This window comes from Nerophis ophidion, linkage group LG14, assembly GCF_033978795.1.
Source record: "Nerophis ophidion isolate RoL-2023_Sa linkage group LG14, RoL_Noph_v1.0, whole genome shotgun sequence".
Classification (NCBI taxonomy): domain Eukaryota; kingdom Metazoa; phylum Chordata; class Actinopteri; order Syngnathiformes; family Syngnathidae; genus Nerophis; species Nerophis ophidion.
In genome coordinates, this window is record NC_084624.1 from 2045237 (window position 1) to 2072801 (window position 27565).

Below are 27565 nucleotides of genomic sequence, written 5' to 3' on the forward strand. Positions count from 1 at the left end.
TGTCATAGTCAAACACTGATGACATCTATTAAACAGACAAGAAGCAAGGAATCATGCAGCGACAGAGTTAAATTTTGCTCAATTGAGGAGAGACGTTTGGGCTGAACTCAAGTTACAGATCCAAACTACGCTCTAAAGTCCAGCCCACGTGATTCCTTTATTTCTTTGGGAGGTCCCTTGTTACATCACTGAAGCTGCCGCTGAAGGAAGGGCTTAATCTCAGCAGATCCAGTTAGACACAATATATGACTATTAATTAAATGCAAATGTGCTGACACTCCTGATATTGTCCCGTGTCTTCTTTGTCTGCGTCCCGGTACTCGATGTTCGGCCTTGGTAGTCCGCAGGCCGAGTCTGGACACAACACTGATACGCGACGGTTTGGGAATTTTCCAGTTTGAAATGACAGATTGCTAATATACGTTAAACGCTGTGAAATTTGCTTTACATAGTGAAAACTGAAAATGTCTGTCATCCATGTTCCTCTTCTTGTAGTTTCATTCATAGATTGTGAAAACTGGTAGATCATCACTTGTATCAGACATTAGCAGACCACTCGTAGTATAGTTGTAGTAGTTTTGTTCATAATATGCTTACCAAGCACTTTTAGGTGTCATCCATTAGTGTGATGAAGGCATGAAACGATCCAAAATATGTCGGATAGGCTACATCGTGGCCGTCTACACAGTATGTTCTTACATTTCGAGTTGTCTGCAAGGGCGACGTTTTTGCCATTTATCACAATTTCTTCCCCAGGGGTGACCTGGACCACCTGGAGGACGAGACGTGGACGCCGTGCGTCAACAACGTCAACGGCTTCATCTCGGCCTTCCTCTTCTCCATCGAGACGGAGACCACCATCGGCTACGGACACCGCGTCATCACCGACCAGTGTCCCGTGGGCACCATTCTGCTGCTGCTGCAGGCCATACTGGGCTCCATGGTCAACGCCTTCATGGTGAACACGGCTTTTTGCCATGCATACAGGATCCAAATGTTTAGCAGCTTAAGTTGTGGCCGCCTGGCTTCTGTAGACTCTGGATACGGGGTCTACAAAAGCAAGTACCGTATTTTTCAGACTATAAGTCACAGTTTTTTTCATAGTTTGGTGACATATACTCCGGAGCGACTTATGTTTGAAATTAACACATTACCGTAAAATATCAAATAATATTATTTAGCTCAATCGCGGAAGAGACGAAGAAAATGTCAGGAATCGTCACACACACGTCAACCAATAAGAATTCGGCGGGGGAGGGTCATGGCAGAAGTGCATTGTGGGTCATGGAATGCTAACTGCTATATGCTATATGTTACTGCCATAGCTATTAAAATAGATCATTTCATCGTTGGCGGTAACTTATAAAAAGTGAGAAAGGCTGAACACAAAATGGCGTTGAAAAGGAGATCATGTAGTGCAGATTACAAGCTGGACGTAGTGAAATATGCAGCAGAAAAGGACAAGAAGAAGCGGCGCATACCTTTGGAGTTGGCAGAGTTGTTTAGAAGCCACATCCAGGAAGAAGATTTCATGGGATTTATGGATTAGGAGTGAGAGATAGTTTGGTAAAGGTATAGCATGTTCTATATGTTATAGTTATTTGAATGACTCTTACCATAATATGTTAGCTTAACATAGCAGTTGCTTATTTATGCCTCATATAACCTACACTTATTCAGCCTGTTCTTCACTATTCTTTATTTATTTTAAATTGCCTTTCAAATGTCTATTCTTGCTGTTGGATTTTGTCAAATAAATTTCCCCCAAAAATGCGACTTATACTCCAGTGCGACTTATGTATGTTTTTTTTCCTTCTTTATTGTGCATTTTCGGCCGGTGCGACGTATACTCCGGAGCAATTTATAATCCCAAAAATATGGTAACTGCCGGGTTTTAAGTTGCTGGCTCTATAAACGTTCGCAGTAACAGTTCTGGCTGTAGTTTACCTCCTGAAGTCCACATTTAAAGCATCACCGGTGGTCAGCATTCAGTAGCTTTATCTAGCACTGAAAAACATTGACATTAACAGCTGTGGCTGTAGGCAACATCCTGATGGTAGTAGCTGCATTACGCTTGTGGTGCTGTTGTTTAAAATGAACTTATCAGCACTTAATGCTGAGTGAGCAGGTGTTATTTTAGCTAAGACATTTTCTCATGCACTCTAAATAATTATTCAAGTTACATAATTTAGTTACATAATTAGTTTTTTAACCGTGCTTTGTCGTGCGCGCAGGTGGGCTGCATGTTCGTGAAGATCTCGCAGCCCAACAAGCGGGCGGAGACGCTGGTGTTCTCCAAACATGCTGTCATCTCGCTGCGGGACGACAAGCTGTGCCTGATGTTCCGGGTGGGAGACCTGCGCAGCTCACACATCGTGGGGGCCAACATGAGGGCCAAGCTCATTAAGTCCAAGCAGACGCAGGAGGGTGAGGCTTCCATTGTCATCCATGGTTGAATTGTTTTTTTATGAACATATTTGTGCAGGACAAAAGCAAGCGACTGCTTGCCGAGAAGAGCGATACATGCGTTTATCCATCCATCCATCCATCTTCTTCCGCTTATCCAAGGTCGGGTCGCGGGAGCAGCAGCCTAAACAGGGAAGCCCAGATTTCCCTCTCCCCAGCCACTTCGTCCAGCTCGTCTCGGGGGATCCTGAGGCGTTCCCAAGCCAGCCGGGAGACATAGTCTTCCCAACGTGTCCTGGGTCTTCCCCGTGGCCTCCTACCGGTTGGACGTGCCCTAAACACCTCCCTAGGGAGGCGTTCGGGTGGCATCCTGACCAGATGCCCGGACCACCTCATCTGGCTCCTCTCCATGTGGAGGAGCAGCGGCTTTACTTTGAGTTCCTCCTGGATGGCAGAGCTTCTCACCCTATCTCTAAGGGAGAGACCCTCCACCCGGCGGAGGAACCTCATTTGGGCCGCTTGTACCCGTGATCTTGTCCTTTCGGTCATAACCATAGGTGAGGATGGGAACGTAGATCGACAGGTAAATTGAGAGCTTTGCCTTCCGGATCAGCTCTTTTTTCACCACAACGGCTCGATACAGCGTCCGCCTGTCGATCTCACCATCCACTCTTCCCTCACTCGTGAACAAGACTCCGAGGTACTTGATCTCTTCCACTTGGGGCAGGGTCTCCTCCCCAACCCGGAGATGGCACTCCACCTTTTTCCGGGCGAGAACCATGGACTCGGTCTTGGAGGTGCTGATTCTCACCTCAGTCGCTTCACACTCGAACACTGCGAACCGATCCAGTGCGAGCTGAAGATCCCGGCCAGATGAAGCCATCAGAACCACATCATCTGCAAAAAGCAGAGACCTAATCCTGCAGCCACCAAACCGGAACCCCTCAACACCTTGACTGCGCCTAGAAATTCTGTCCATAAAAGTTATGAACAGAATGGGTGACAAAGGACAGCCTTGGCGGAGTCCAACCCTCACTGGAAACGTGTCCGACTTACTGCCGGCATTGCAGACCAAGCTCTGACACTGATCATACATGCGTTCATGTCTTTAGAAGTGTCCACTACGAGTAAAAGCCACTAGAGTTGAACCTAGTCGCTTTTTTGAAAAACTGAATCGAGAGAGATCTATATGCTTACTAAATATAGGGGAAAAAATCTCTAAGTACACTGTAAGGCAGTGGTCAGCATTTTCGAGCCCACGATCCCTGATCTCAGCCATGAACCAAAGCGAGATCTACCCCTGCACCAGCCAACTAGAAAGGGGGATTTTTCTCATGGAGAGCAAAACTGCAACCACTGAGTACAGGTGTGTTTGAGGTGTATTATGGTTATGGTTTAAGTTTATTTCCAACATGTATGCAGTCACAATGTGATACAAAATTCAAGAACTGGATGAACAACCAGCAAGACTGGTGATTCTATTATTTTTGGCAGGGGTTGTATAATGACGATCAATGAGTACTGGAAAGACAGACATGTTTAGCGTCCGTGCTCTCTACCTTCCAGGCGAGTTCATCCCCCTGGACCAGACGGACATCAGCGTGGGCTTTGAGACGGGCGACGACCGTCTCTTCCTGGTATCGCCGCTGGTGATCTCACACGAGATCGACGCCCACTCTCCTTTCTGGGACATGTCACAGGCTCAGCTGGAGAAGGAGGACTTTGAGATTGTGGTCATCTTGGAAGGCATGGTGGAGGCCACAGGTGAGACGACACCATATTTGACAGGATTTTCACTTTCACCTTATTAACTCAAGACAGAAATATAATATTAGTGCTTGCAAAATGGTAATGTCCGGATCAAGGATATATAGCAGACCATGCGGCCCTTTGAGCTTTTCAATCTGGCCCGTCGGACATTCCTAAATAATTTGTTTTAGATCTTTAAGATGGAAAGTGTAGCTGCCATTATGATGTGCACTCATCTTTTAAAATGACCGTAAGTCTTCAACTATACTAAGTCTTTCAATGCTTGGAATCCGCGCTTTTGCATGATATACTAGTTACTATGCTCATCTAATTAGTTACTATGGTCATCTAATTAGTTACTATGGTCATCTAATTAGTTACTATGGTCATCTAATTAGTTACTACAGTCATCTAAGTCCCAGCAGATCAGACGAGGTAGGTACCAAGCAGTGTGGGTGGGCAGAGTTTCCACAGAGTATTTCCAGAGCGGCCAGCCTGAAATGCGGGTGTCAGGGACAGACGCGGAAGGAGATTTTTACAGCAAAGTTCTAAAGCTTAGTGATATATCAGATCGGAGGTGTTTTTTTATTTTTACCCTTCACCCTCGTATTTCACTGCGTTTCGCTTGATTAAGTATGTCGATCGAGATTCAATGTTTTATCCTTCATCGTTAATATCGTAAATCCCAAGTTCTTTATTTTCATGTACATTCTGGGTGTCTCATTCAGTAGAAAATGAAAAATTCCATTCCGTTTTTTAATGTTTTTAGCATTCAATAAGACAATATTGTGAGGTTTTTTATAAGTGTTCCTAAAAATAGATATACTGGCCCCCAGACACATTTTTTTCTCAAAATTTGACCCCCGAGTCAAAATAATTGCCCAAACCTGTTCTATAGTATAGGGTATTGTATTTTTCAGAGTATAAGTCGCAGCTGCTGAAAATGCATAACCACATGAATAAGTCGCACTGGAGTATAAGTCGCATTTTTTGGGGAAATTTATTTGATAAAACCCAACACCAAGAATAGACATTTGAAAGGCAATTTGAAATAAATAAAGAATAGTGAACAACAGGCTGAATAAGTGTACGCTGGAGCCTATCTAAGATGCATTCGGGCGGTAGGCAGTGTACACCCTGGACAAGTCGCCACCTCACCGCAGGGACTGGCTACAAAGTAAACAAAAAATTTTTTCTGGACGACAGGAAAGACTTGCTGGGGAGCAAAGGCGGCGTCCACAAAGTACATCCGAACATGACATGACAACCAACAATGTCCTAACAAAGAATGATAAAAACAACTGAAATATTATTGATTGCTAAAACAAAGCAGGTGCGCGAAATATCGTAAAAAGGAAGACATGAAACTGCTACAGGAAAATACCAAAAAAAGAGAAACAGCCACCAAAATACGAGCGCAAGACAAGAAGTAAAACACTACACACAGAAAAACAGCAAAAAAGTCCAAATAAGTCAGGGTGTGATGTGACAGGTGGTGACAGTAAACCTACTTTGAGACAAGAGCTATAGTCATGCATGCTCGGTTATAGTTTGAATTCATATCCAACAATTGACTTTTTACTGTCATCCAGAGGTGGGTAGAGTAGCCAGAAATTGTACTCAAGTAAGAGTACTGTTACTTTAGAGATTTATTACTCAAGTAAAAGCAAGGAGTAGTCACTCAAATATTTACTTGAGTAAAAGTAAAAAGTATTTTGTGAAAAAACTACTCAAGTACTGAGTAACTGATGAGTAACCTGATTACGGCAACAAATAATGCACAAAAACATAAAAATAGCAATGAGCAAATTCAGAGCCAGGAATATCTCTTAAGCAACTAAAACAATAATATATATTAAATAATAGTACATTAAAATCAAATAAAAAAATGGCACATTGAGCCACAATAACTTAACAGCACCATAGGCTCAGTAGGCATTCATTGATTTGATTGATTGATTGATTAAAACTTGTACTAGTAGATTGCACAGTACAGTACATATTCCGTACAATTAACCACTAAATGGTAACACCTCAATAAGTTTTTCAACGTTTATCAAGTCGAGGTGATCTACCTCATATAAACATATACATACACACACATATCATATATATATATATATATATATATATATATATATATATATATATATATTAGGGGTGTAACGGTACACAAAAATTTTGGTTCGGTACGTACCTCGGTTCAGAGGTCACGGTTCGGTTCATTTTCGGTACAGTAAGAAAAAAACAAAATATACATTTTTTGATTACTTATTTAACAAATTTGCTAAATCTTCCACCAAAAATAATTTTCTTAGTGGAATATTTGATGTGAAGTAATTGGAAACTTGGATAGGTCAATAATTCATAATAACATTGATTTTGATTCAGAATTATGTTTTAAACAATGACCGTTTGAAAGAAAAAAAACAGCTTTGTTTTATTAGTAAACGTTGCAAGTTTTTCTAAATTACATTTAGCCTTTAAGATTTTTTATTTCACTTATGTTTATGTTTTTGTTTATTTTAATAGTATTTTTAGAATGTGCCTTGGGCCTTTAAAACATGAGCTGTGTGCCGCAAATGGCCTCCGGGGCACACTTTTGACACCCCTGCTATAGATAATAAAAAATGAAATGTGATTAATCAAAGGATAAAAAGCAGAGCCTGGCGACACATTCACCTTTATCATAACTCTCTCGCTCTCTGGCCCGCCCTAAACAAATGTTAATGCTGTGTGCACCACTTTTTTTTTTTTTTTTTTTTAACCCCTTCTTAACCCTGAACGTACATTGAAAATACACACAACCATAACTTAAAATGCCGGACATTTGAGGCATTTAAGAAACTCCACCTGGACAGCTCCGCAAAGAGGACATATCCCGTAAAAAGAGGAGGTGTGGTCAGTCTATCATAGCCCAGTCGTTGCTAGCATGCTGTGTGTTGTTGTTTTTTGGATTGATTGAAACTTTTATTAGTAGATTGCACAGTTCAATACATATTATGTACAATTGACCACTAAATGGTAACACCCCAATAAGTATTTCAACTTGTTTAAGTTGGGGTCCACGTAAATGAATTCATAGTGCCTCGGTGTGCATTGTTTACACAACGTGCGGTGCGCTACTTATATCTCTGTGTCGTTCGGTTCACCTGCGAACCCCCGTACCGAAACGGTTCAATACAAATACACGTACCGTTACACCCCTAATATATATATATATATGTATATAATTTATATTTATTTATTTTGCCGTTTTTGTTGACATGTTAAAGGTGTTTTAATGAATATACATGCATGTTTAACATATAGATTCCTATCTTTCATGAAGACAAGAATATAAGTTGGTGTATTACCTGATTCTGATGACTTGCATTGATTGGAATCAGACGTTCACGTTTTCAAATGGAGGAGAAAAAAAGTTCCTCTTTTCTGTCTAATACCACATGAAAGTCGTTGGTTTTTGGCATCTTATCTGTCCAGCTTCCATATTCATTTTTATACACTTTACAATAAATACATTTGCGGCAAACTCCGTAGCTTGCTAGCTTGTTTGCGCTGGCTTTCGGAGACTCTTATTTTGTTAGCACAGGCGCGATGGAGCGGCACTTTTATTGTGAAGACAGGAACTGTGCGATCAGTCTTTAAGCTTTTGACGGGAAGTACGGTTGAAATAAAAAAATTCTTTTTTCCTTTACACTTTTGATTGATTGACTGAAACTTTTATTAGTAGATTGCACAGTACAGTACATATTCCGTACAATTGAACACTAAATGGTAACACCCTAATAAGTTGAAAAACTTCTTTAAGTCGGGTCATGTGACCGCCTGGCTCTGTTTGACTGGTCCAGTGACTGCATGTGATTGGTGAAACGCAGGACTGCGTAGATCCTATGTTGAAGCTCTGTCATTAACCAAAACAAACATTAATAGATCGATTAAAAAAAGTAGCGAGTAGCGAACTGAATGTAGATAAATGGAACATAGTAAAAGTAGTGTTTCTTCTCTATAAATATACTCAAGTAAAAGTAAAAGTATGTTGCATAAAAACTACTCGTAGAAGTACAATTTATCCCAAAAGTTACTCAAGTAAATGTAACGGAGTAAATGTAGCGCGTTACTACCAACCTCTGCTGTCATCTTAGTTTTGTTTTTTTAAAGCTTTCTGCTTGTGGTGTGCCTCTGGATTTTTTTCAATGCAAAAAATGTGCCTTGGCTCAAAAAAGGTTGAAAAACACTGCTGTATACTATATATGCATCCTCTCACTGGAGTATTGTGGGCGTTTTGATGATCAGCATATATTCAGCGACATAAACTTAATTGCGACCCTCTTTCTGCTCGCTGAACACCAGGTTTTTCAACCTTTTCTGAGCTGAAGCACATTTTTTTCATTGAAAAAATCCAGAGGCACACAGCCGGCAAAAAACATTTGAAAATTAAACTCTTGCAGCTGATACTGACAGTGAAATCTCATTCTCGTAATTTTTGGATACAAATTCAAACCATGACCAACCATGCATCACTATATCTCTTGTCTCAAAGTAGGTGTCCTGTCACCACCTGTCACACCACGCCGTGACTTATTTGGAGTTTTTTGGTGTTTTAGTTCTTGTCTTGCGCTCCTATTTTGTTGTTAACTGTCATGTCATGTACGTATGTACTTTGTGGACGCCGTCTGCCGCTTCCACACGCCGTAAGTCTTTGCTGTCGTCCAGCATTCTGTTTTAGTTTACTTTGCTGCCAGTTCCGTTTTGGCTTCGTTTAGCATAGCCATCCCTAAGCTTCAATGCCTTTTCTTAGCGGCACTCGCCTTAAGCTTTAGATACTTTTTTACCTGCACGCTGCCTCCCGACATCTACAAAACAATTAGCTACATCAGCTGCCACCTACTGTTATAGAAGAGTATTACACGGTTATTCTGCCGATCTCTAGACAGCACAGACACTCAACAATGGCACATGTGCGGATTATAATTACTGGTTTGCAAAAAATACTTATAACCCAATTAGGGGAAATGACATAATCTCCCACGGCACACCAGAATGTATCTCACGGTATACCAGTGTGCCGTGGCACAGTGGTTGAAAGACACCGTCTTAACAGACTCAATCCACTTAGCACACGTTTAGTAGATAGTCTTTGTGTGTGCTTTCAAGTTTGCACGTGTTGTACTACATGCAAAGCTTAAGTAAATTTAGATCCTCAGTGTGCTTTTAGAATCACTAGCGATACACAAGCTCCGTTTACTGGTACAACATCTTTAGAAAAATAGTACATTTCCATTAGAAATAAAGAAAATGTTTTTTTTGTTTTTTTTTTAAAGCAGTGAACTAATTCGAAACATTTAAGTCGGATTCATGGGGCGTGACATTATTGACCCAGTTTTCCCAGTATGAAGTAAATTTCTCCAATTTATATTTAATAAAGGCAGTTATCTTTTCCATGTTATACAGTATATGTCCATTGTGGTTCCCATCCATTGCTTCAATGTTGGGCTTTCCTGGGATATCCATTTCTTAGTGATGCTCTTTTTACAAGCCATCAGTAGGATATTCATTAAGTGTTTATCTTTCTTCAGCCAGTCCTGAGGTGCAAGTCCAAAAAACAAAGTTTTACTTTCAAGGAGTATTTCTCGTTTGAAAGATTATTCCCTATATGTGTGTGTGTGTGTATGTATATGTATATGTATATGTATATGTATATGTATATGTATATGTATATGTATATATGTATATATATATATATATATATATATATATATATATATATATATATATATATATATATATATACTGTGTATATATATGTATATGTATGTGTGTGTATATATATATATATATCTTATCATATGTATTTTATTTGATTTCTGCTTTATTATTATTATTAATGCATTATTTATTTTTGTTATATTTAATTGATGTATGTGTAGATACCACTTTGTTTTTGTATTTTTGTTGTTGTTTTTTGCTGTTTTTTTTCTGGGGGGGATGGTATGACGGGGATACAAACAAAAAATATTTTGACATTTAAGACAGACAACAGCTAAATGTCTATCCATTGCATCAGAATAATGATGCAATAGATAGAAATGTCTGATGCTGGATTTCAATAAAAAATAAATTAAAAAAAATAAAAATAAAGAAAATCATACAAATATAAACTATTATTCATTTCCCTCAAAGGCCACAAGCCAATTACCTGCGAGTACAAGCCACTTATTTGACGGTAAACCGTGAGCACGGAAAAGTGTTTTTGAGTCGGTACTTGGTCATGCATGAGAAAACCCTCAAGATGTCCGGTGGGATACATTGTGGTCATCATATTTTGCTATTAAGCCGTGTGCTAGCAAAACTATTTATCTTATTGCGCTGCAGCCAAGTTGCCCTGACAGGTTGATAAAGATTCCAGCTATTCTTCAGATGACACGAGGTAAAGATGACTATCGATTTCCTTGCTCAGCAACTTCTGAGGAGGCGCCCGGGAGAAGCATCCGGCGCTCGTAACTCCTGCCCGAAGGAATATTCATAAGAAAGGCGCGGTGATCAAAGCGCTCGTGCGTCCGGGACATTATGTCTTGCTGGCACGCCGCCCCAAAGCAGCTGAAACTCTGTGAGGAACTTGGCTTCCTGTGTGCAGGCATGACCTGCCAGGCCCGCAGCTCCTACCTGACCGAGGAGGTGATGTGGGGCCACCGCTTCAGCCCCATGATGTCCCTGGCTGAGGGCTTCTTCGACATCGACTACGGCGCCTTCCATCACACGTTTGAGGTAAGCGTACTATCAGGATCTTTACTGCACAAGTCTGTCAATCAAGTGTAAAAAGAACTTCAACACTGTTAACCAGTGAAGTTGGCACATTGTGTAAATCGTAAATAAAAACAAAATACAATGATTTGCAAATCTTCTTCAACTTAAATTCAATTGAATAGACTGCAAAGACAAGATACTTAAGGTTCAAACTGGTAAACTGTTGTTGTTTTTTGCAAATATTAGCTCATTTGGAATTTGATGCCTGCAACATGTTTCAAAAAAATTGGCACAAGTGGCAAAAAAGACCTGTAAAGTTGAGGGATGCTCATCAAACACTTATTTGGAACATCCCACAGGTGTGCAGGCTAATTGGGAACAGGTGGGTGCCATGATTGGGTATAAATGCAGCTTCCATGAAATGCTAAGTCAGTCACAAACAAGGATGGGGCGAGGGTCACCACTTTGTGAACAAATTCATGAGCAAATTGTCAAACAGTTTATGAAACACATTTCTCAACAAGCTATTGCAAGGAATTTAGGAATTTCACAATCTTTGGTCCGTAATATCATCAAAAGGTTCAGAGAAGTTCTGGAGAAATCACTGCACGTATACGGCTAGGCTGAAAACAAACATTGAATGCCCGTGACCTTCGATCCCTGAGGCAGTACTGCATCAAAAAGTGACATCAGTGTGTAAAGGATATCACCACATGGGCTCAGGAACACTTTCGAAAACCACTGTCGGTAACTACAGTTTTTCGCGACATCTGTGAGTGCAAGTTAAACTATGCAAAGCCAAATCCATTTATCAACAACTCCCAGAAATGACGCGGGTTTCGCTGGGCCCGAGCTCATCAAAGATGGACTGATGCAAAGTGGAAAAGTGTTCTGTGGTCTGACGAGTCCACATTTCAAATTGTTTTTAGAAACTGTGGACGTGGAGTCCTCCGGACCAAAGAGGAAAAGAACAATCCGGACGGTTCTAGGCTCAAAGTTCAAAAAGCCAGCATGTGTGATGGTATGGGGGTGCATTAGTGCCCAAGGCATGGGTAACTTACACATCTGTGAAGGCACCATTAATGCTGAAAGGCACATACAGGTTTTGAAGCAACATATGCTGCCATCCAAGCAACGTTATCATGGACACCCCTGCTTATTTCAGCGAGACAATGCCAAGCCACATTCTGCACGTGTTACAACAGCATGGCTTCTTAGTTAAAGAGTGCGGGTACTAGACTGGCCTGCCTGTAGTCCTGACCTGTCTCCCATTGGAAAATGTGTGGCACATTATGAAGCCTAAAATACCTCAGCAGAGACTGTTGAACAACTTAAGCTGAACATCAAGCAAGAATGGGCAAGAATTCCACCTGAAAAGCTTCAAAAATGTGTCTTCTCCATTCCCAAACGTTTACTGAGTGTTGTTAAAAGGAAAGGCCATGTAACACAGTGGTAAACATTACAATGTGCAAACTTTTATGCAATATGTTGCTGCCATTAAATTGTAAATTATGATTATTTGCAAAAAGATATTAAGTTTCCCAGTTCGAAATTAAATATCTTTTCTTTGTAGTCTATTCAATTGAATATAAGTTGAAAAGGATTTGTAAATCATTGTAGTCTGTGTTTTTTTTACAAATTACACATTGTGCCGACTTGACTGGTTTTGGTTTTGTAGAACGCAAAAACAATACTTTCATGACCATGCTAGCAACTTGAGGCCCGCGGGTTTGAATCCAGCTTGCACCATCCAAGTCACTTTCGTTGTGTCCTTGGGCAAGACACTTCACCCACCTTGCTACTGATGGCTCCTGCTTAGCGCCTTGCGTGGCAGTTTCTGCCGTGTGCTTGAATGGCTGAATGGGACGTATAATATAAAGCGGGTATCGTGCAGGCATGGGGACACCAAAAAAAGCCAAATAAAAGCAATGAAGTGAATTATATTTTTATAGCACTTTTCTCAAGTGATTCAAAGCGCTTTTACATAGTGAAACCCGATATCTAAGTGACATTTAAAGCAGTGTGGGTGGCACTGGGAGCAGGTGGGTAAAGTGCCTTGCCCAAGGACTCAACGGCAGTGACTAGGATTGTGGGAGCGGGAATCGAACCTGGAACCCTCAAGTTGCTGGCACGGCCGCTCTACTAACCGAGCTATGCCACCCATATCCTCGCTAACCTGAGGTCTTTTTCAAGTTTTTGTGTAACTTTAAAGGCATATTTTCCCTATAAATGTTAGTCTTCTGTAATTCTCATTGTTTTCTTGTTTGATAAAAAATCTCCACTCCTTCTCCACAAGGTGGACACGCCCTCTTGCTCGGCACGGGAGCTCTCACTGGCCGCCGCCCGGCTGGACGCCCACCTTTACTGGTCCATCTCCAGCCGGCTTGACGAGGAGCCCACCCTGGCCCAGCAGGGGTCCAAGCAGGCGGAGGAGAGCGGGCCCGCCAACGGCAAAGGTGGGACGCCTACCTTCATTGTCGGCGAGATGACCCACGTCAGCAGTGCGCTGCCCATCCAGGGCGAGCTGAACGGCAGTGTCGCCACCGACCAGTTGGTGTGCGAGGCATAGAGGACAAAGACTTCTTTTACCACAAGAAGATTTCTCCCTTTGACTTTTCTTTTCTAGATTGTTCCAAGTAGGTGTGGGCGTTCAACTTTGACTTTGTTGTGTTGTCTCCAACCGCTCCATCAATTTTGGCTGAGGATTGACGTTGTTCACTTTTAATTAGTAGATACTCTAAATTGTGTATTCAAACACCACAATTAGGGATGGGTACTGAATGTGTACTTTTAGGAGTACTTGGTACAACTGACTTCTGGGAAAATTAAAGGGAACCATATTTCAATACATAATCGGCCCCGGCTCAAGCACTTGGCGGGCAAACAGGCGTATTGGTAGCAGACTGCTTCTAGTCAATGTTGCCATTTCCCATGCTAACAAACCAAGCATGTCTGATAGAAAGCACTCAAATGTAAGTCTCCACTTTTCAAAATACGTTAGCTCGGTGAAGATTCACATTGGAAATGCCAAAAACCTGTTACGGATTAGCATTAGCGATTTTACATGGCGGTTAAAGCACCTCCAAAGTTAGAAATGCAAACTAGAACTGAGATGCACATTACAATCAAACAGCTTGTTTTGTAATACGTACATTACTTAAGGCAGTGTTTTTCAACCACTGTGCCGCGGCACACTAGTGTGATGATCTAATCTCACCTATTTGGGTTAAAAATATTTTTTGCAAAGCAGTAATTATAGTCTGCAAATGATGTGTTGTTGTTGAGTGTCGGTGCTGTCTAGAGCTCGGCAGAGAAACCGTGTAATACTCTTCCATATCAGCCAGTAGCTAATTGCTCCATATATATCGGAAATAGCGGGACGCAGGGTGCAGGTAAAAAGGCATTTAATGCTTAAACCAAAATATAAAAAAAAGGTGAGTGCCTTTAAGAAAAGGCATTGAAGCTTAGGGAAGGCTATGCAGAACGAGACTAAAACTGAACTGGCTACAAAGTAAACAAAAACAGAAGGCTGGACAACAGCAAAGACTTACTGTGGAGCAAAGACAGTGTCCACAATGTACAACCAAACATAACATGACAGTCAACAATGTCCCCACAAAGAAGGATGAAAACAACTGAAATATTTTTGATTGCTAAAACATAGATGCGGGAAATACTGCTCAAAGGAAGACATGAAACTGCTACAGGAAAATACCAAAAAAAGAGAAACAGCCACCAAAATAACAACGCAAGACAAGAACTAAAGCAGTACTACACAGGAAAACAACAACAACAAACTAAAAACAAAAAAGACAAGCTGTTGGAGTTTCAATTTTCAACATTTCTGCTGGTGGTGTGCCTCCGTGTTTTTTCAATGAAAAAATGTGCCTTGACCCAAAAAAGGTTGAAAAACACTGACTTGAGGTATAAACACTTTGTAGGACTCAACGAAAGACAAGACTGGCGTATTCAACCTAATGGCAGAGACTACTTCCTGACTAAGGCAACACACCTAGGACAAACTCAAAGGCTTGCAACTGGAGGAAGTATATTTTATGTATTAACATGTATTACTGTTGAGTACTGGGATCGATTCCCAGGGGCTTAGAAAGGTACCCATCCTTAGACACTTTTCCTGACCTCCTGCCCCCTGGGGGGCGCTGTTTTTTTGTGTGACATTCTTAACACACACTTGAGTGTCTGTGTTGTTTATATCATAGCACAGGAATGGTACTTGTCTTAGTTAAGTTATTTTAGGAAACTAAAGCACAACAAAGGTGACTTCCTGCTTCCAATAGCGATGTGTACAAATGCTTTCATGTGAATTAGAATAAATGATATTGCTGAATAATTGTCCATTCCAAGTTCATTAAGGCCCTGATGGAGTAGAATTGTCTTACATCAACTTAATTATATCAATGTGATATTAATACAAATACAAATGTGATATACAAGTAAATAAATCATTTGTATAAATAAACACGTATTTGTAAATATATTTTTGAGATTTCAAAGTATATATGAATACAATTTATAAATATAAAAGGGTGACTTACAAATAAATCAAAAATTTGTATAAATAAACGTGTATTTGTAAATCTATTTTTGAGATTTGAATATAAATATGTTTGATTTTGTATTTGTATTTGTATTGAATTTGCACATGTGGATCGCTTTTTTTGCTTTTGTGTCAATGAGACATTTCTCCCACAAACCAGATGCACAAATAAATGTGGCGTTACACACTCCCCTGAACAACCAGCAGAGGGCACTGCAGCCAGAGCGGTCTGGGTCACAGAGCATTATATGCAATATATGCAAAATGCCTGGAGTTCTCTGCACAAAAACAATCCACATGTTTACAGAAAGCTTGCTAATGTTAGCGTTGTATCAGCTAATGCTAATTTATACACTTAATCAGAAAAACCGTGCTAGCTGCTTATTTTATTGAATCAATGCCGTATAATGACCTTGTCCCGATGTCGATACTGATCTGTTATCAGTGCAATGTGTGTCAAATCGTCATCATATATCAATCATCATGTGACCCTCCCTAGTGTGCCTCTGATTGGCTCGCCAGTGTCTGACCACGTCTATGACGAAGACCGCTCTGGCTGCAGTGCCCTCTGTTGGTTGTTCAGGGGAGTGTGTAACTCCACATTTATTTGTGCATCTGGTTTGTGGGAGGAATGTCTCATCGACACAAAAGCAAAAAAAGCGATCCACATATCAATCAGTCAGTGTTTATTTATACAACCATAAATCACAAGTGTCTCAAAGGGCTGCACAAGTCACAACGACATCCTCGGTTCAGATCCCACATAAGGGCAAGGGAAAACTCAACCCAATGGGATGACAATGAGAAACCTTGGAGAGGACCGCAGATGTGGGGACCCCGTCCCTGGGGCGACCGGTACAATGAATGTCGAGTGGATCTAGCAAAATATTGTGAGAGTCCAGTCCGTAGTGGATCCAACATAATAGTGAGAGTCCAGTCCATAGTGGATCTAACATAATAGTGAGAGTCTAGTCCATAGTGGATCTAACATAATAGTGAAAGTCCAGTCCATAGTGGATCCAACATAATAGTGAGAGTCCAGTCCATAGTGGATCTAACATAATAGTGAGAGTCCAGTCCATAGTGGATCTAACATAATAGTGTGAGAGTCCAGTCCATAGTGGATCTAACATAATAGTGTGAGAGTCCAGTCCATAGTGGATCTAACATAATAGTGAGAGTCCAGTCCATAGTGGATCTAACATAATAGTGAGAGTCCAGTCCATAGTGGATCTAACATAATAGTGAGAGTCAAGTCCATAGTGGATCTAACATAATAGTGAGAGTCCAGTCCATAGTGGATCTAACATAATAGTGAGAGTCCAGTCCATAGTGGATCCAACATAATAGTGAGAGTCCAGTCCATAGTGGATCTAACATAATAGTGAAAGTCCAGTCCATAGTGGATCTAACATAATAGTGAGAGTCCAGTCCATAGTGGATCTAACATAATAGTGAGAGTCCAGTCCATAGTGGATCTAACATAATAGTGAGAGTCCAGTCCATAGTGGATCTAACATAATAGTGAGAGTCTAGTCCACAGTGGATCTAACATAATAGTGAGAGTCCAGTCCATAGTGGATCCAACATAATAGTGAGAGTCCAGTCCATAGTGGATCTAACATAATAGTGAGAGTCCAGTCCATAGTGGATCTAACATAATAGTGAAAGTCCAGTCCATAGTGGATCCAACATAATAGTGAGAGTCCAGTCCATAGTGGATCTAACATAATAGTGAAAGTCCAGTCCATAGTGGATCTAACATAATAGTGAGAGTCCAGTCCATAGTGGATCTAACATAATAGTGAGAGTCCAGTCCATAGTGGATCTAACATAATAGTGTGAGAGTCCAGTCCATAGTGGGGCCAGCAGGAGACCATGCCGAGCGGGGACAGGTCAAATATGCAAATTCAATACAAACATAAATACAAAATTAAGCATATTTTTATTCAAATACACCAAAGAGACGTTTACACTCACCATCGGCAGCTGTTACATATTTTCATGAATACATGTCCATTGTTCGGAAATTGTTTTAAAATTCTATGGGGCAGTATAGCTCGGTTGGTAGAGTGGCCGTCCCAGCAACTTGAGGGTTGCAGGCTTAATTCCTGCTTGTGCCATCCTAGTCACTGTCGTTGTGTCCTTGGGCAAGACACTTGACCCACCTGCTCCCAGTGCCACCCACACTGGTTTAAATGTAACTTAGATATTGGGTGTCACTATGTAAAGCGCTTTGAGTCACTTGAGAAAAGCGCTATATAAATATAATTCACTTCACTTCACTTCACTTCTTGTCTGTCTATCTGTGTTGGCCCTGTGATGAGGTGGCGACTTGTCCAGGGTGTACACCGCCATCCGACTGAATGCAGCGGAGATAGGCTCCAGCAAACCCCGTGAGCCCGAAAGCGGTAGGAAATGGATGGATGGATGGATGGATCCCAAAAATACATTTACAAATTCACATTTATTCATATAAATTCTTGATTTGTTTCTATGTCACATTATTTGTATATATTTTCGAATCTCAAAAATATAAATACAAATATGCGTTTGTTTATACACATTTTTGATTTATCTGTATATCATATTTGCATGTTTCTCAATATATGCATAAGAATTAATACCATATTGATGTATATAAGTTGACGTGAACAATTCTTCTTCCATTCAGAAGTCATCAGGTTACCAGGCAGTCAGTGGATTAAAAAAAAAAAGATTTTTGTTTCCATGTTTTGATCGCTAGAGGGAGACAAAGTTTACAAACGCCGGAAATTCTTCCTGCCTGTCAACGCAGTCTGATTGGTGGTGTTTTATGATGATGGGGTCCCCATCAGCTGTCTCCTAGGCAACCAGGGCTTGGAAGAAGGTAATAGAAGTGTGCCTGTGCGTGTTTTGAAGTGGCTGCTGAAAAGTAAGCAGGGAGTACAGCGGTCATTAAAAGAAAAGTAAGCAAGGAGTACAGCGGTCATTAAAAGAAGTGATGTTTCATACTCTACTCTACATATTTCTATTCTTCTCCTTGTCGTTGCTTAGTCGTCAGGGTGATGACGTCACACTGCAACGACCCTTACGTACAGAGTGACCTTGACATCTACACAGAGCCATGGAGGAAATACTTTTTTTTTTTTTCAAACCTTGAATCTCACACAGCAGCAATCATCCGTGACCCAAACAAGTTCCAAAATAGGACAATAGGAGGCAAAGCCTAAGAGAAGGTAAGAGAAACAAGCAAACTTCTGCAATCTTTTGTCCTTTTTGTTTTTTTTTCATGCAGGCTTCATGATTATTGAATTATGATTATTAGAACTGCCATATTAGAAAAGGTGTGTGATCTGGCTGCTCAGTACAACATGGCAACGGGAGTTAAGCAAACATTTCATCTATACTGTGAAGAATGGTGTCAGCCTTGTCCCTGACAGGTTGGCCAGGTTTTAGTTTTTCCTCTGCGTTTTTCTTAGTTTCCTGTCAGCGCTCTTATTTTGTCAGTTTCCTGTCCGTCTCCTTGAGTGCTGTGGCTGATTGGCACATGGCCACACCTGGTGTCAATCAGCTAGATACTATTTAAAGCTGCCTTCCCCTCCAGTCTGTGCTGGGCTGCCTTATTTGTGAACCCAAGATGTAGGAACCAGAAGAACGATGATCAGGTAAGAGGATTTTAAAGACCTACTGAAATGAGATGTTCTTATTTAAACGGGGATATCAGCTCCATTCTATGTGTCATACTTCATCATTTCGCAATATTGCCATATTTCTGCTGAAAGTATTTAGTAGAGAACATCCACAATAAAGTTTGCAACTTTTGGTCGCTAATAGAAAAGCCTTGCCTGTACTGGAAATAGCAGACAATGTGGGCGTGACGTCATAGGTTGTGGAGCTCCTCACATCTGAACATTGTTTATAATCATGGCCACCAGCAGCGAGAGCGGTTTGGACCGAGAAAGCGACGATTCCCCCATTATTTGAGCAAGGATGAAGGATTTGTGGATGAGGAAAGTGAGAGTGAAGGACTAGAAAAAAAATAGACGACGGAGCGATTCAGATGTTATTAGACACATTTACTAGGTGAACATGCCCTTTCCCAACTTCTTTGTCATGTGTTGCAGCCATGAAATTCTAAGTTAATTATTATTTGCAAAAAAAAAAAAAGTTTATGAGTTTGAACATCAAATATGTTGTCTTTGTAGCATATTCAACTGAATATGGGTTGAAAAGGATTTGCAAATCATTGTATTCTGTTTATATTTACATCTAACACAATTTCCCAACTCATATGGAAACAGAGGTTAGGGTTAGGGTTAAACCCTATCCCTAACCCTCTAAAACTACTACAAAGCAATTAGCTAGCGGCTTTCACCTACTGGTATGGTATGGTATAACATGGTTACTCTGCCGAGTTCTTGACAGCACTGACACTCAACAACGGCACATCATTTGCAGATTAGAATTACCCAAATAGGTGAAACTGCATAATCTTCAATGGCACACCGGACTGTATCTCACTCGCAGCACAGTGGTTGAAAAACACTGCACTAGTGTGTCTGCTCCAACAAGGAGCCGCAAAGTCCCTGGCAAAAAGTGGTAAAAGATGTACAACGTATGTAACAATGTACAGAATATTATTCCGCAGGTTATGACTCTGAATGTTTTTATTTCTTTTGTTAATTTATTCAAATTCTGTTTGAAAAAAAAAACATGATTCAGGATGAGGATGTCACCAAAACACATATGACTTAATATGAAAATGCCTTTGGTCTTTTGTAGGCGGCGACTGCAGTCTGATGCAGGCCCGCACACATTTTGGAGCTTTCCAAAAGGTGTGGAATTCATTAAAAACAAGCATAAAATTACTAATGCGTTTACACACCCGTTTCCATATGAGTTGGGAAATTGTGTTAGATGTAAATCATTTTCAAGCCATATTCAGTTGAATATGCTACAAAGACAACATATTTGATGTTCAAACTCATAAACTTTTTTTGTTGTTGCAAATAATCATTAACTTTAGAATTTGATGCCAGCAAGACGTGACAAAGAAGTTGGGAAAGGTGGCAATAAATACTGATAAAGTTGAGGAATGCTCATCAAACACTTATTTGGAACATCCCACAGGTGTGCAGGCTAATTGGGAACAGGTGGGTGCCATGATTGGCTATAAAAGCAGCTTCCCAAAAAATGCTCAGTCTTTCACAAGAAAGGATGGGGCGAGGTACACCCCTTTGTCCACAACTGCGTGAGCAAATAGTCAAACAGTTTAAGAACAACCTTTCTCAAAGTGCAAGTGCAAGAAATTGAGGGATTTCAACATCTACGCTCCATAATATCATCAAAAGGTTCAGAGAATCTGGAGAAATCACTCCACGTAAGCGGCATGGCCGGAAACCAACATTGAATGACCGTGACCTTCCATCCCTCAGACGGCAGTGTATCAAAAACCGACATCAATCTCTAAAGGATATCACCACATGGGCTCAGGAACACTTCAGAAAACCACTGTCACTAAATACAGTTTGTCACTACGTCTGTAAGTGCACATTAAAGCTCTACTATGCAAAGCGAAAGCCATTTATCAACAATATCCAGAAACCCCGCTGGCTTCTCTTGGCCCGAGATCATCTAAGATAGACTGATGCAAAGTGGAAAAGTGTTCCGTGGTCTGACGAGTCCACATTTCAAATTGTTTTTGGAAATATTCGACATCGTGTCATCCGGACCAAAAGGGAAGCGAACCATCCAGACTGTTATCGACGCAAAATTCAACATATGCTGCCATCTAAGCGCCGTCATTTTCATGGACACCCCTGCTTATTTCAGCAAGACAATGCCAAGCCAAGTGTTACAACAGCATGGCTTTGTAAAAAAAAGAGTGCGGGTACTTTCCTGGCCCGCCTGCAGTGCAGACCTGTCTCCCATGGAAAATGTGTGACGCATTATGAAGCGTAAAATACAACAGCGGAGACCCCGGACTGTTGAAGGACTGAAGCTCTACATAAAACAAGAATGGGGAAAAATTCCACTTTCAAAGCTTCAACAATTAATCTCCTCAGTTCCCAAACGTTTATTGAGTGTTGTTAAAAGAAAAGGTGATGTAACACAGTGGTGAACATGCCCTTTCCCAACTACTTTGGCTAGTGTTGCAGCCATGAAATTCTGAGTTAATTAGTATTGCAAAAAAAAAAAAAAGTTTGATAAAGAGTTTGAACATCAAATATGTTGTCTTTGTAGCATATTCAACTGAATATGGCTTGAAAATGATTTGCAAATCATTGTATTCTGTTTATATTTACATCTAACACATTTTCCCAACTCATATGGAAACAGGGTTTGTACTTTGGGAGGACATTTACCTGTAGACATAATTTTTAGGGTCGAGAAATAACTGTCAATGTTGTCAGCATTAGAGAGCCCCTTTTAATTTCTTAGAAGAGTAAATTGTTAAATGTAATTCATAGTTTGAGTTGTTCTACCACATTTAAAGAGCAAAATGTGTTGCATAGCACTGTGAGTTATAGATATATTCTTGAACAAGTGGACACAAATTGTGCTATAAGAAGTGTTCTGGTGAAAATTGATGGCCTTGTTCGCCTCTCAGTCTTTCTTTCAGTTTGCTTTGTCAGCATAAAGCGGGTAGAATATAATATCGATGGGAGATTTATAGTTTAGATCAAGGCTATTCCACTAAATTGTTTCTGGAAAACTAAGGACCGCCAGGCTGGACTTCTCTCTTATATGATTATTATTTCTGAGAACCAGCTTCCTCTGCAGTGGATGTTTGTTTTTGGTCTCTTTCTTTAGTCATGGTTACAGATTTCTGAAGAAAATGTTTATTTTATACAAAATATAAGTGTCCACTGTAGTGGACCCCGGCTTTAGGAGTTTGAAATATCAATGCCAGGATCTAATCCGGCCTGTGTGACATCCTTGTGACTGCGTTTGGACTTTTGCCTGTCCTGTGCCTTTATTTTGTAATGTTCCCTTTCTTGTGCCACGCAGGTGTCGCCACCTGCTACTTGATTGGCATTCTGGACACATCTGCACCCAGTTGCCAATCAGTCTCCTGGTTGTATGCGAGACAGGGCCGGATCATTGCCTACTGTTTTTACAAAATAAGTTCCGTGATTTGTGCCCTTTCTTTTGCACTCGTCTTCTTTTGTTCTTTTCTTCAGTCCTTTTGTGGTTGAGTTTTCGTTTTTTATAAAACATTATTATTTTTACTCACCATCTGCCTCCAGCTTTTGCATCCTTGACCAGGGCTGCTAAGGGGGCCGCATTGTCAGACGCAGTGGCGGGCCGTGCGTTTCCCACCGAGGCATTCGGTGATGTCCGAGTTCAATGGTTACCTCTCAAAATACCCTCATTGATGTCCCCACATGACCATTGCTGGAGAAATACTGTACAAGAACACATTGACACCCTACTGCGTATTGAACCACATCAACAGTGTACAATACAGGTGTGAACGACTTCCGCTGTTTTTGCTCGGGTTCAATGGACCACCCAGGAAGGACCTTGCTTTTGAGCAGGTTTGACTCTTTTATTTTTTCAAATAAAGCTTTGTCTTCAGGTCGGATCGCTTTTCGGCTGCTCCTCTCCACTGCTCGCTCACGGTCCGCTTTTCAGCCGCCGTCGTTGTGGTCCTCGTCTGCTCTTTGTTTCCGCTCCTCAGCCGATGCTGCGGGCTCTCCTCCTCCTTCTGCCCCGATCTCTCCTCATTCTCCCCTTTTATACATTGTGTGGAGATAGGTTAATTGTGTACTGGTGCGTGATCCACACACCTGCACATGACTGCGGCGTCGCTCCCGACTCGGCCGCATTCTCCACCTCCTCCCCGCCAACTTGGGCCGGGCTACAGTGGGCCGTGCCCCGCTGCTCGTTCGCCAGCTCCGCCTCTCCACAACAGGTTATTTTCTGGCGCATTTAAAAATCAAATTAGAACGCATCAGCAATTAAAACATATACCGTACATTTTTCTGCTTGGCTTATGCAACTTCCGGTCAATAATCAATCAATCAATCAATGTTTATTTATATAGCCCCAAATCACAAATGTCTCAAAGGACTGCACAAATCATTACGACTACAACATCCTCGGAAGAACCCACAAAAGGGCAAGGAAAACTCACACCCAGTGGGCAGGGAGAATTCACACCCAGTGGGACGCCAGTGACAATGCTGACTATGAGAAACCTTGGAGAGGACCTCAGATGTGGGCAACCCCCCCCCCTCTAGGGGACCGAAAGCAATGGATGTCGAGCGGGTCTAACATGATACTGTGAAAGTTCAATCCATAGTGGCTCCAAGACAGCAGCGAGAGTCCCGTCCACAGGAAACCATCTCAAGCGGATCAGCAGCGTAGAGATGTCCCCAACCGATACAGGCGAGCGGTCCATCCTGGGTCTCGACTCTGGACAGTCAGTACTTCATCCATGGTCATCGGACCGGACCCCCTCCACAAGGGAGGGGGGGACATAGGAGAAAGAAAAGAAGCGGCAGATCAACTGGTCTAAAAAGGAGGTCTATTTAAAGGCTAGAGTATACAGATGAGTTTTAAGATGAGACTTAAATGCTTCTACTGAGGTAGCATCTCGAACTGTTACCGGGAGGGCATTCCAGAGTACTGGAGCCCGAACGGAAAACGCTCTATGGCCCGCAGACTTTTTTTGAGCTCTAGGAATCACTAATAAGCCGGAGTCTTTTGAACGCAGATTTCTTGCCGGGACATACGGTACAATACAATAAAGTTTGATTCAAAGATATATTAACTGCCCTGACCACATGATGGCGACAAATACACATGCAACATTGTTAATTAAATGACAAGCATGACACACTTTAACAACAATAGTTTACAGCTACTATCAACAACTTTTGATCTGATTGGCTATCGCAACTGTCTATCAACTGTATGCGTTCTCAAATTCATCCTCAAACGGTCCCCGGTGAGTGTCCAATCACAGGACGCCTCAACGTCACGTTCAACGTGAGGCCAGCGAGAAGGCCTAACTGACAACAACAGACGTGATCTGATTGGCTACTGCAACTGTCTATCAACTGTATGTCCTCGTTCACTTACAGTGCACGGAAGCCCGCATTGTTGATTCCGAAGGCGTCTGGCAGATTTGGTACAGCATGGCAACATAAGCTAGCTGAATTCTGATTGGATACTAACGGAAACTAAAAACGACAGCACTTGAACGAGCATAATCGGATTTGAAAAGAATATGAATGATTTTACATATTTAGGGGAAGTAAATACAAAAAGTATTGTATCTTTAATAGTGATCATGATTTCTGGTTATGTTAGGCCTCTGCTCCCTCCCAACCTCCCTCCCACCCGATCGGTGGGGAAGTCTAGTGTCTTTCTTCCCCAGATTAGGATTAATCGTGAATAATTATAAACTCACTACGACCAAAATGCGATTAATTGCAATTGAATGTTTTATTTCTTTGACAGCCCGAATAAAAACACTTGCATTGACCCTTTCACTGTCATGTCATGTGATCATGTTTTTTTTTTGTTATGTTGGGTTTTGTTTAAGACTCCATTGCTTCCTGTTTTTGCACTTCCTTGTTTGCTTTGTTTCCATGCCAACCCGTTAGTTTTCACCTGTCCCCATGTCACGCACCTGTTTTTAATCACCACAGTATTATTTAAGCCACAGTTGCCAAGAAGTCAGCCTGGCGACCTCACCTTCCACTCCCCCTCCGTGCAAATGACCCATCTTCCTTTCTCGTCATAGTAAGTGTTTTTCTTTTAGTTGTTCATAGTTCTGCCATTGTGCAAGTTTTAGTTTATGTCCATAGTTTTGCCTTAGTGCATGTTTTTGTTTTCATAGTCAAGTTTTGAACCTCCACTGAGAGCGCCTTTTGTTTATACTCTTTGTTTTGTGTAATATTTTTGAGTTAAGATTAAAGATGTCACTACCTTCATGCCATGTCCGTTCCAATCATTTTGCACCACGGGGAAACAAACCCCACCAAAGTTTCCGCCTTGACATTCACCTCCTGAAGGCCAGTGTTCACTACAGTGGGCACATTTTTTTTGCATGACAGGGCTATTTTTTCTAAACACAGACAATAGCTAATGCAGCTATTGACATACTGAGTGTCAAAGCTTGGACTGTGAGGTTTGTTTACCTGTAAGGCAAAAGAAAGTTGGCGCGGGCAAGACGTGAATGTAAGTACATATATAATAATAACACTAACAAACTACAAAAAAGGAAGCAAACAAAAGGCGCGCACAATGGCGGAGAACAAACTTGACTAATGAAAACAAAAGACTAGCAGAAAGGCAATTAACTATGAACACAAAACAAAAACACTGTGGCATGGCATGAAGCATGAACTATAATAAAAAGGAATCTCATGGGTAGCAGAGGTAGTATGGATGGATAGTTAGATAGGATAGTGTCACCAGGACTAACAACAGAAACATATTGGCTTAAATAGCAGTGACATGATCAGTGAAAACAGGTGCGTGACTCGACAGGTGAAAACTAAAGGGTTGCTATGGTGACAAAACAAACAAAAGTGCACAAAGAGTCCAAAAACCAAACTGAACATGACTATTACAAAACATGATCACACAGACATGACTCTGAGCCAATGAGCTGCTGCATCGCCTCTGAATCGGGGAAAGTCAATACTACATTATAAATCGAGAAGTTGATAAAGTTTGACATACATGACGGCAAGAAAGACTAAAAAAGATGCTTGGTAATTTTTTTTTTTTCAACCTGTTTTAAGATTATGATTAATTCTTTATCTAAATCGAAAGATATAAACATCCCATCAGTCTGCATCCCACTGAGGGCTGACATTGTTTTATTGTGTTTGCAGGTTGTATTTCTTGTTTTGCACTGAGCAGTTGTGTTACTTGCAGGGTTTGCTTATCACTCAGCTTCTAAAGATTGTATCATTCATTCATTCATTCATTCATTTTCTACCGCTTATTCCCTTTTAGGGTCACGGGGGGCGCTGGTGCCTATCTCAGCTACAATCGGGCGGAAGGCGGTCAATCAATGTTTATTTATATAGCCCGGGATCACAAGTGTCTCAAAGGGCTGCACAAGCCACAACAACATCCTCGGTTCAGAGCCCACATAAGGGCAAGGAAAAACTCACAACCTAGTGGGATGTCAATATGAATGACTATGAGAAACCTTGGAGAGGACCGCAGATGTGGGTGACCCCCTCCTCTAGGGGAGACTGGATGCAATGGATGTTGAGTGGGTCTAGCATAATATTGCGAAAGTCCAGTCCATAGTGGATCCAACATAATAGTGTGAGTCCAGTCCATAGTGGATCTAACATAATAGTGAGAGTCCAGTCCATAGTGGATCTAACATAATAGTGAGAGTCCAGTCCATAGTGGATCTAACATAATAGTGAAAGTCCAGTCTATAGTGGATCTAACATAATAGTGAGAGTCCAGTCCATAGTGGATCTAACATAATAGTGAGAGTCCAGTCCATAGTGGATCTAACATAATAGTGAGAGTCCAGTCCATAGTGGATCTAACATAATAGTGAGAGTGCAGTCCATAGTGGATCTAACATAATAGTGTGAGTCCAGTCCATAGTGGATCTAACATAATATTGCGAAAGTCCAGTCCATAGTGGATCTAACATAATAGTGTGAGTCCAGTCCATAGTGGATCTAACATAATAGTGAGAGTCCAGTCCATAGTGGATCCAACATAATAGTGAGAGTCCAGTCCATAGTGGATCTAACATAATAGTGTGAGAGTCCAGTCCATAGTGGATCTAACATAATAGTGAGAGTCCAGTCCATAGTGGATCTAACATAATAGTGAGAGTCCAGTCCATAGTGGATCTAACATAATAGTGAGAGTCCAGTCCATAGTGGATCTAACATAATAGTGTGAGAGTCCAGTCCACAGTGGATCTAACATAATAGTGTGAGTCCAGTCCATAGTGGATCTAACATAATAATGTGAGAGTCCAGTCCATAGTGGATCCAACATAATAGTGAGAGTCCAGTCCATAGCGGATCTAACATAATAGTGAGAGTCCAGTCCATAGTGGATCCAACATAATAGTGAGAGTCCAGTCCATAGTGGATCTAACATAATAATGTGAGAGTC

General features: G+C 41.2%; 2 protein-coding genes across 3 annotated transcripts in view; both read left to right on the top strand.

Annotated features, from left to right (window-relative positions):
* kcnj9 (potassium inwardly rectifying channel subfamily J member 9) overlaps positions 1-15271 on the top strand; it is a 35430-nt gene extending 20159 nt beyond the window's left edge. For both annotated transcript variants that reach the window (XM_061919566.1, XM_061919565.1), the window contains 5 exons: positions 757-958; positions 2235-2427; positions 3973-4170; positions 10793-10923; positions 13199-15271. In XM_061919566.1, coding sequence (XP_061775550.1) covers positions 757-958; positions 2235-2427; positions 3973-4170; positions 10793-10923; positions 13199-13471 — 997 coding nt within the window. In that variant the 3' untranslated portion in view covers positions 13472-15271. The remainder of the gene's footprint in view (positions 1-756; positions 959-2234; positions 2428-3972; positions 4171-10792; positions 10924-13198) is intronic.
* A 3788-nt stretch (positions 15272-19059) lies between these two features.
* Positions 19060-27565, top strand: part of LOC133567940 (junctional cadherin 5-associated protein) — a 65305-nt gene continuing 56799 nt past the window's right edge. Inside the window, exon 1 of the mRNA XM_061919567.1 lies at positions 19060-19107. The gene's annotated coding sequence lies outside the window, so the exon portion shown is untranslated. The remainder of the gene's footprint in view (positions 19108-27565) is intronic.